This window comes from Melozone crissalis, unplaced genomic scaffold (assembly GCF_028551555.1).
Source record: "Melozone crissalis strain CALT ecotype California unplaced genomic scaffold, PUWL_Pcris_2 ptg000027l_1, whole genome shotgun sequence".
In the NCBI taxonomy this organism is placed as follows: domain Eukaryota; kingdom Metazoa; phylum Chordata; class Aves; order Passeriformes; family Passerellidae; genus Melozone; species Melozone crissalis.
The window spans coordinates 34,868,245-34,879,199 of NW_026535805.1; the positions used below are offsets into that span (position 1 = coordinate 34,868,245).

Genomic DNA, 10,955 nt, shown 5'->3' on the forward strand with positions numbered 1-10,955 from the left:
CCAAAACAAACCCCTCCCCATCCAAATTTACCTCAATACTAGACCATTTTTTTTTTGATTACACATTACATTAAACAGAAGTATCTTTTATAACCTTTCTGAAAAATTACTGTTTTTATTGTGCTACACTATTTTTCTTCATGCCTCTGTTCCAGGATGCACATTATTAGCCTTGATCATTCTCAAAAGAAATTTTTATTTTTCTCATCCTCTTCAGCCTCTTTTGGCTTTACACAAGACTTGAACTGTTTATTAAGTGACAGGTTACCACTGACAAAAAAAATCTGTTCCAACTTAAGGGTTGAAAAATTGGACAAAGCTTTTAAAATGTGTTTTGTCCTACTACAGTAATCTTTCTACTTATTTACATGGCTCCTACTGTCCCACATGTTCCAATAAAAACATCCTTCTGTGAAAGAAAGCAATGAGAAAGGAAAGTGTTCATAGCCCCTCTGAAAAAGAAACTGTGTTGAGAGATTTAGGTCCTGGTTCAAAACAGTATGAAGGCTCTGATTCCTACTGTCACCGATGTCAGTGACAAACCAGATGTCTGATGTCTTTAATTTGGACTTCAGTGATTTCTTCAAGGTATAAGTAAAATCATGGTCCAGCTGAGATGTGAATATATCTACAGTGATAAATTGCCATCTTTTATCACCAGCCAAATACCGTCATCAGAGGCATGCCTGTTTCTTTCCAATAAAGCCATCCCAGTCATTAAAAATGGTCTGTTCCTAAATAGCTTTTTCAGCTTAGCTGTCTGGATCACAAGCCCTTCGAGCTCTGAGGCAGATTAAATCTACAAACACAGTCATAACTTTTGTTTATGGAATGGGAAAGACTCAAAGAGAGCTCGAAGTAATGGTCAGGAGAACAGGACAGGCTACTGACATCAGTTAAAGGCCTTAAGAAAAGAAATATTATTTCTAAACTCTGAAAATACCTATTATGGTAAAAACGCTTCTTTCCCATGTCATTTTGTAAACATTAAGTAAAAACATAAAATACAAGTTATTAAGAACAATGGTGACAAAGTAATGTTTTCAATATTCTTCTTAAAAACACTTTTGAAAGCATTTATTTGAAATACCAAAAAAATTTAACTGTATTTAGTTTTTATAGTTATAAAATTTCGAACACTCTTCTGCATAAAATAAAAAAAGCTACAGCATTTCTCAAATTTCTGAGCAACAGCCAAATAAACTACCAACAATTTCATTCTTCATGTAAGTATCCACTAAGAGGTATACAATCAAGACTGAACCCTACTCGTATTCTTAATTCATTAGTGGAACTTGAAGGCCCTCTTCTGGATTATAAATTACTGCATGGCCAGGCAAAGTACACAGAAATGACAAAGCCAACCAACACTATGAGAAGTGTCTTAAATACATTTTATTCATGTTATTACCAACTTCATTTCTGGGTTTTCCCTTGTATTTGGCCATTTGGGTTACTATAATTTAGTATATAATTATATATATACACTAATATATATATATAATATATATATATTTAGTATATAATTTAGGAGCTCAGAACAACTTCTTAGTGGATTCTTAAAAATGAAGTATTTCTTATGCTGATATTCACAAGAGGAGTGGACAGTCTAAAGAGAATTGTGCAGAGTTTCTCCACAACTCTGTATGAAGGTGTTGTGCAGCCCAGTGATATTTGCTTATCCTTATTAAGCAACAGCAGACACAAACGGACATGTGATTGTCTGTATGTCCCTGTCTACACAGGTATGTGACTTTCAGAAATTACCTCTGAAAATCTGGCTTGCGCTAAGGTAGAAAAAAATGAGGAAACATTTGCAATGGTCTTAAGTCTTCAAGGACTGTACAATTCCTTTATATGCCTTTTGAATGAATTTACACACACAGAGACTGTAAAGGACTTACAAATGTAACCTTCTAAGAGAGTTGCCTGCTTGCCTAAGCAAACATTTCCTATTGAAAAGCAAGATGCTTCTCCACACACAGAAGGAAAAAAATATTCTACAATGTACTGTACAGAAGCACCATTGTAATGGATCTGTCTGTAAACAAGTGGACTTGAACCACCAATTTTCCTCTTTCTAAAAACAGCCATTTACTCTTTTGATTTGTCATGATAACAAGAAATCATAAATATAAAAACGCAGGAACAGGTACTAAGTATCCTATTAATAAAAACTCTGTAGAGAAAATTAAACATAGTTTGATTGAACTGCACATTTTCAAAAAGCAGCATGCTGAAGAAACCTTCACATATTATTTTTTGGTAAGTGTAGGGCTACTGATGACGATCCTTTTTCCGTACTTTGGATTTTGGTGCTGCCAAGAAACAGGAAAGGAAAAGAATCATCAGAAGTGAATTACAGTAATTCCAGTGCCAACATTCTTTTAGATTAGGTTGGGATCAAAATGGATGCATTAATGCAAAACCTACCATTGGGATTTTCTTGTCTGTAAAAAGCTTTTAACAATTCCACTGCTTCTTCAGCACGATAGCCAGAAGAGCACTGTTCAAATCAGAATGATGTTAGTGAGCACATCTGAGAATAACATATTCCATGCTTCACAATAATGCCTTGAGTACAGAATAATTTTAAACAACTGTACTGTCAACTTAGGGGTCAAAAAAAAATCTCCTTTTCAGGTTTAATACCTTATACACTTTAAAAACACTATGTTGAGGCTTAATAGAATAAGTAATTTCTGTAATAACTTAGTACTACGTAAAATAAACTTTCTTAGTAAATTCTGTAAATTTTTTAATGAAATCCACAATTTCCTTTCTTATTAATGTGTTTCCAACCTCCCATATTCCTCAAGCACTTGGAAACATAAGAGAAATACATCTAGGTATTTGCAGATAAGACTCCTGACAGAAAACACTCATCCACATATCTATTCTTTATTCCTAACAGTCACTTTCAGATCTTTTTGGTCCTTCTAAAATACTTTTCTATGCCATGAACACTAATGACAAAGCATTTAAATGTCACTCACACTAAATAAATCTCCACCCATGCTAGGAAACAAGTATTTACTCCTATACATACCACTGCAGTTGCCTACAGAAACAAAAGATTCATAGTATCGAGAACCTTCTCCTTTCTGTCTTCTGAATGTATAAAAAAATGAAATACCACATGCCAATGTTAGCAAATGAACACTCTTCCAGTCCCAACTACACTAATTAATTCAGATGTTAGTCTCACTGACACACTGACAGAAAGATGCCTAAGATGTTTACACTGGAGTGCCAAACAGTATTGTTTTCCTGACTGAAACTCTTTGAGCCTTGAGACTTTAGTGCTTATTTACAATGCTGAAATATGCTACTTGTTTTTCACATTCATTAAAATCCTTAATGTGAAACGTGGAAAAGAACTCCAGGAATCAGTATCACTGTCTAAGGCAAAATCATGTACAACTGTGAATAATGTAATAAGTAAAATGCTGTAAATAATCTCTAAATCTATGTATGGGTACATAGGTAGTATCATGCTGTAAAGCACCAAGATTTATTCATACTCTACCTCCACTGAATACTTGTCCAGCCTTTCTCACATGACAAAGATGCCTAAAGCATCTCAGACACTGTTCAGTCTTTCAGTATCCCTACTTTTCAGAAAGTTTCTTGATAGCTAAACTGAATTTCCTCTGCTACTGTTGCAGTTCAGATTTATTTTGGGATTTGAACTACATGAAGTAAGTCTAAGTTAATACATTTTACCTCATAAACACACAGACTGAAAACAAAAATACAATCATTTCCAGTGGCTCAGCTAAAACCTAGTAATTTTATAAGTTGCTGTTACTTGATATTTATTGATTATGTGTTCGTACATTCTGCAGCTTAAAATAATTTTTCCCCATCTCTTCCTGTAGCATATATTTACTGCTGTAAGTATTACACGTATTTTAGATATATTTAATTCTTAACTTGTCCCACAAGCATAATTCTTTCCCTTACCCTTTGACACATCCTTTTAAATAATTTAAGACTGTCGTCAGGGTTTCCTCAGTTTTCTTTTAGGACCTAATTTTTTTTACATTATTTTCTGATTAGGCCAACTTTACTTGACTTTGATCATCTTCCATCTATGTCCTCTTAAAGTGATGCATAAGATTCTAAAAGCCTGGTAGCAAAGCCAGGAACAGTACCCTAACTGGAAAACAAAGGAAAACATTTTACAGCCTACTTCAAATGGGTCTCCTGAGTCCACCATATCATCAGATGAGATGCTCAGAACGGAGCCACAGCCTCCAAATCGCTCATTTCGACAGCCGTACACGACCCGTGGAATTTATGGGAGTGAGTCAAGGTATTAAGTGAAAAACAGGCAGGAAGTACAGAAGCCTGATCTACGCAGTCATCAAATTTCCTAAAATTGCTAGAACTCTTCAAACTAAATTAGCTTGAGCTACAATTCCTCCCTCATAAAATCAGAACTTACTTTTGAATAATGTAAGATGTACTGCTGAAGATGCACATCCAGCCTTCCTCAGAAAAGGGGAAACATGAATCTCCAAAGCAGGGTCATACAAAGACATGGTTTACTGATTGATACAACATTCAAAGCTGAACACAGAACTGCATTTGACTCATTTTACATCCTAACAAACATCTCTAAAATGTATTTGTAATCTCTAACAGCTGTTTGCCCTAACTGCACCATATCTCTGTCACTCCTGAGTCCCTCGCTGTTCATCATGGAGGTGGGTGCAGACCCTCAAACCCCCCCTCATGGCTTTCCCTGACACTGTCCAGCCTTTCTTTGTGGGCCCACTGTGGAAGGAGCAATGGTTTGAGCCAGTTTCCCAGAGTGAGTCAGCAGGAAAGGATACTCATCAAACGCAGGGCAGCTGCACACATGATACAGGGCTCCACAGTTACGTACAGCACCAGCTGCGGGAACACCTCCCGATAATCCCTCTTGTGCCGCTTGCACCACTCAAGGACCCGGTCGATTGCCACCATTTCTGCATGTCGAGTAGCCTAGAAGAGAAAAACAAGTATTTTTTTTAAAGTTTGCATTTATTCACTTTTGTTACAGAAGTAATGTAATGCTCTTTGCTGGTTCAAGTTGCAAAAGACATTTTATAGCACCCAGACTGCAGAAGAAATACTCAATCCAAGAAAGAAAATATTCAACTCCAACCTCCTGTGTGTAGCACACAAGAGCTACAAGTGACAGTTTTTTTCTTCTACTTTTTCCAAGGCAGAGGAGCATGCTCAGAAGTTCTTCTCTCTCACTCATGCCAGCACAGTGAGGCAAGACATGAAAGCTCTGCTTGAGGCTTAAGGGACATACAAAGCTCACTGGCACAAATGACATAGCCCATAGCCTGTTCCACTTCCAAAAGCAAGAATACAGGCTGGATTACTTTCTCTGGAAATATTAACAAAGTGCTCCTCGCTGGTACCTTTTCCTCCCTCTGACAATATTCCTGTGCTCACAAGGAATGAATATACCATGAACATACAACAATTTCAGCATGTTTCTACAACTGCCCAGTGTGCTCTGTACACACAACATTTTCAGTTTGCCTCAGGTTTAATGCTGCCTGGGGATACATGTACAGTCAGTCCCTCAAGTAATAGGCAGGGATTTCAGCATATGACTGATTACAAAAAGACAAAGGAATATCAATTTCTCTTTTTTTATCCAAGATAACTGAATGATTAGTATCTCAATATCTATGGCACAAAAATGTGAACACAAGTGTTGACTTTATTAGCAGAGAGACCAAAACAATCACTAATGTCCCAGTAGCACTCTGAAATGTCTGCAGCACAGTTACACCAATGAAATGTGACAGCAAAAATTTCAGGAAGTACTAGTTTTGAAAGGACTCTTCAGTTAGAGCCTGATGCTTATTTGAATTAAGACTATTAGTATTTTCCTTCCTTTTCTATCTATTGTGAAAAAAGGATGTTTTTGATAGGAGCATTAGAGTAAGACTTAATCAATCCAGATTGTATTTGTACCTCTGTTTCGTTATGTCCTTACATGACCCTTGATAGCTTCCTCTCAAAACATGAACTTGGGTTAATGTTTTAGTATTGTGAAGATCTATGGTGATAACAGTGAGATGCTCTGCAATACATGGCCAAGGGCTCATAACTTACTGCTATGTTTAATACTGTTCAAATACATTTAAAAACTCCTAGAAAGGCCATGCAGCTGCTGCAGGTCCTACCAGCTTCTGCAGTAATGGAAGACAGCTACACAGACAAGATTACACTAATATGGAACACTACTGCACACCAATGTACCCATACCTTAAGTAAAACACACTGTTTTGGTCATGCCATGTCTTGAAGACACAGGAACATCAGGACAAAGTCACCTCAGGGTGAGAAAGGATTATCCAAGTCACAGAACAGTCTCCATTTAGAGACTAACTAGACTGTGGCTCTTAACAGATACAGTCAATAGTTTTCCAAGTTAAGAGGACTACAGTAGAGGTTTCTAAAATAATCAAGAAAAATGTGGAAAAATCACAGTTATAACTGTGATTCATTATTTCTCATAAGAAGTGAGCACCCAATGAAATTATCAGGCAGCAGATATAAAACAAACAAAAGGAAGTACTCTTTCACAAATTATATTGTGAAACTCATTGCCACAGGATGCTATAGGAGCCAAAACCAAAAATGAGTTCAAAAAAGGTTTAGACAAATTCATGGAGGATATGTGCATGGAGGATAGCTATCAGAAACAATGATCCAGATATAGCCTTGGACTCTGGAAGTCCCCAAGCTATTCACTTCCAGAAGTGGAAAGGATGCACAAGGGGAAGGTTTACACTTGTTTCTTGAGCTCCCTCCTTACTCAACCTATTAAAGGTCCACCTTAAAGACAAGATAAAAGGGAAAAACTGACCTTCCAGGTCTGTCTTAAGATTTTATTTTGTATTAAGCTATGACTAGATAGCCTTTTTTTGACTTGCTGTGTATAAAGTAACAGATTATTTTAATTTTGAATCACTGATTCAATTCATAAGCTTAACTTGCCAAATATTACACACTATACTAAAGCCAAGAAAGCAAAAGCAGGTTAAGAGTGGCAAGGGAAAATGAGAATTGTTACAGAGTGGCAAATGGTGTACCAAGGGAAAAAAGCTGACCCAGTGGGCTAAAAGCTTTGACAGTGCCCCAAACTGTGGCAAACGTTTCACAGACAATAAAGGTATCACCACTGCCCTAAATAGCTTACTTTCTAAATTTTAGACCATAACTAACAAGCGAGAGTAAAGGGACCCCAAAGCTCAAATCTCTGCATTATTTTGTGGCTTCACTACACAAACAATACTTCATTTTCAATCCCCTACAAACAATACTTCATTTTCAATCCCCTACATTTCAATCCCCTGCAGGACACTTGCTAAAATGACCCAAGGAAACAGAACAAAGAGGAGATGTCTGTGTGTATCAACAAAGGACCTAGGACAGAGAGCATTTTATTGGGAAGTGAATGATTTGATCACATGTTGGAATAAAGATGCCAAAACCACATTTCTTGATGGGCAGGGTCACATATGCTGTAAGGGAGAAAATTCTCAGGTTGGTCTGAGGCAAGACTGTGAACAAGCAAGTGTGGGAGCTTCCAGAGGGAACACAGCACTGGCACAAGCTTGTGAACGAATCGCCAGGCTGTCCAAACCCAATGTCTTACACAGACACTTGCTGCACTGTTGCCCAAGGAAGACAAGTAGTGTCATGTCTATTTTGAAATGCTGATGCCACAGCTATGCTCCTGAAAAAATAAAGCAAACACAGCTGTACACAAACTCCCTTCTCCCAAAAGCAACTCCTCACAGAACACTGCAATGATCAGAAATTTTGCAAATACCTTCCACAGAGTAAGCAGCAGTATTTCTGACATGAATGTGTCCTGCTGTGGACATGGCAGGCAAAAAAAAAAAAAAAAAAAAAAAAAAAAGGCATGCAGGGTGACAAGAGACAGCCTGAAAACACTGAAGTTTTTGGCAACTGATTTTTTTTTGCCAAAATGAGCAGTTTAGGAACATAATGAAAGAGGGCATAAAGAAGACACTACCTGCTCCTAACTTCAGCCCATTACATCACAGGATGCAGGGACCTGCTTAAGGAGAAGACAGAATTTATCTGACAAAAGGCTCAGAGGCAAACTGATTCCTTACCAAAGGCAAAATTTCAGGGAAGGACTGAAGATCTAATTAGATAAATGATCACTTCTTCAAAGCAGGAACAAAGTTTTCATGGAGTTCAAAAAGTCAGTATGCTCTAAAGCTGCATTTTTGGCAGCCTAAAAACTGCCAGTTTCATAGCAATGCTTTAATGCATCAAGGCAGAGTGTTAAATGAGTGAAACCTTCAGAGCAAACAGAGTCACAGAAATAAAAACCAGGAAGGACAGCTGTCAGGATTGTATGATACCTATCCAGGAGGGTCTCAATAGTAAAGCAGGCAAGATAACAAACCTTTAAAGGTAGTGTTACAAGGGCTAGTCCTTATAAAAGGTAAATTTAACAAGAAGATAGCTGAGACTAAATTAACTTAGTTAATTAAGATATTAAGATAGCTGAGACTAAATTAACTTAGTAACTTTCTTTGACAAATGTTTTTTCTAGGCAAGAGAAACATCAGTCTCTCTGGACATCTCCAGTGCATCTGGCAGAGCACAACGTGTGAAATTACTATGAGTGGGGAAAACAGCCTAAAGCAAGGAATGTAAGGTGAGCAAGAAAAGAAGAGACATTGCACTGACAGGGGAAATATTTTTCCAGAGGGAACTCATTACCACAGACACTCAAAGATCATTTGGCTTAAATGTTTCCAGTTGCGTCACTGGCATTAACTGGAAAAACCCCTAGAGAAAGCAGCTGATGATGTGATGTCTTTTGTACAATGAAAGACATCACGAGAAGTGACAGGGTGAGAGGGTCATTCAGGAGGTGGATGACCTTCAAGACAGGAGTAAAGAAAATTACAAAAAAAAAAAAAAAAAAAAAGAACAACAACAAAGCATAAAGGACCAAGGAAGCTCCAGAAAACATGGGTGGACTTTCTCCCAGGGAGAATGTGAAGTACTATTGTTATGAAACAAAGCACAAGTCCATCTGGAATAAAATTCCAGTTAAGTGTTCTTAAGAGTTCTGGTTAAGTGAATTCAAGAAAGAATGAATCAAAGCTGGGATGGCTATGTAAAAGAATTATTCTAATGAACACAGAAAGCCAGCCTGTCTTCTGAGAGGAAATTAAACAGCTGGCTTGAGAAAAACAAAAGCTGAAAAGGAATAAGACTTTAAATACATCCAAGCTATGTAAAATAATGGATGGTGCTGGCACAAGAACAGGGAGATATAAACAGAACATTAAAAGTTTGAAACTGGAAATTAGACATTTTTTAGCCATCTGAGGAATGATGTTCTGGAGAAGTCCTTCAGCATAAGGTGGGACAATAAATTAGTTTTAAAACAGACCTTGACATTTATGATGTCTGCTGGAACTGCCTCAATGGTTCAAGAGGATTGTTTTTTTCTCCAGGATGGTCCCTAAATAATGCCAGAAATCATTAGGAGAAAACCGAAAACAATTTCCTACATTCACATTTCATAACAAGTACTGCTTTCAAGCTTAAATTTTTTTCAGACTACATGGAGCAATTACGTATCTGATAAAAAATTTAGAAGCACTAAGTACCCAGCATTTCCAATCACTATAATGCAAACATTCATGAAAATTGAGCCACAAAAGAAGTGAAATTTGAGCTGAGCAGCAATTCGAAAAAAGCTTGGCTTTCAGAGATATTAACAGATTACTGTTTCCAAAATCCAGCTGCTTGCTTTTAAATCAGGCTCCTTGCATTTTAGTATGTACCTTCAGACAGCCCTGACACAAAAAATGTCGGAAAGCTTCCCTGACATTTTTAAGTTGATTTTGATTTTGTTATCAGTCTTGTCAGTTATGTTCTGTCTGTTTATTAACATGTCATTTCTACACAATATTACTATCTCTGGCATGATTTTCCCAAGAAGTGTCTGCTTTCCCACAGTGCTTACAATGGTGTAACATGAGACACCTAACTTCTCTCTCACCTGGCTTTCTTAAGGCTGTATTAGAATCCTCTTAATACATTACAGATTGTCCTTCAGAACAAATTACTATAATGATTCATCTTTACTGTTACATTTTTCAGCTTAGAAGACTCATTTTGACTTTTTATTATGTTTTCAGACTTGAGACATCTAATATGAATTACAGCCAGGTCCTGCAGTCAGATTAATTTATACACAACTTCCAGTTGTACAAAATCCCTGTTGGCACTAATGGGTCTCTCAGCACCAGGTCTTATAGTTGATTTGATGGTTAAGGTTGCAACAGGTCTAAAATGTACAGGAAATAGTTTTTTGTTCTCGCCTGTGGACAGAACCTCATCAGGGGAGGCTGCACGGTCATTTCTCACTCCTGACCCCGGTGACTTTAGGAGAGCACGTTTGAGACCCAGCCCCGGGACAAGCCAGGCCAGGGCGGCCGAGCCGCGGTGTCCCCGGCCCGCGGCACTCACGTTCTTCGTCTCGTTGACTTCGTTCCTGCCCCTGCCTATGACCTCGCCGTTGTAGACCAGCAGGCAGCCCACGGGAACCTCCCCTTTCTCCAGCGCCTCCTTAGCCTGCGGGACGGACAGACAGACAGACAGACGGACAGACTGGCGAGGGGCACAGGGCAGCGTTACAGCAGAGGGCGGAGCTCCCGCCGGCCCCATCCCCCGCCCCGCCCCGCCCCGCTGCCGTGAGGGGCCCGGGGCTCCCCGCGGTCTCCCCGCGGCACGGCGGGAGCTCTGGCCCGCACTGACCACGTCGAGCGCCTGGTCCATCCAGGCCAGCACGGCCGCCTCCCCCGCCTCCGCCATCCCGGCCCGGGCGCTGCTTCCGGGGCACCGCGGGCGGTGCTGCCGCCGCCTCCGCCCCTTCC

The 10,955-nt window shown here is 38.8% G+C and overlaps 1 protein-coding gene across 1 annotated transcript; it reads right to left on the bottom strand.

Moving 5' to 3' along the window:
- Window positions 1-1,027: 1,027 nt before the first annotated feature.
- ADAT2 (adenosine deaminase tRNA specific 2) lies at window positions 1,028-10,919 on the bottom strand. The gene is made up of 6 exons (XM_054279619.1): window positions 10,837-10,919; window positions 10,549-10,653; window positions 4,842-4,992; window positions 4,196-4,302; window positions 2,434-2,506; window positions 1,028-2,318 (listed from the first exon to the last, which is right to left on the bottom strand). The coding sequence occupies exons 1-6, from the start codon at window positions 10,891-10,893 to the stop codon at window positions 2,278-2,280; spliced, it is 534 nt and encodes a 177-aa protein (XP_054135594.1). The 5' UTR covers window positions 10,894-10,919; the 3' UTR covers window positions 1,028-2,277.
- Between the last annotated feature and the right edge of the window lie 36 nt (window positions 10,920-10,955).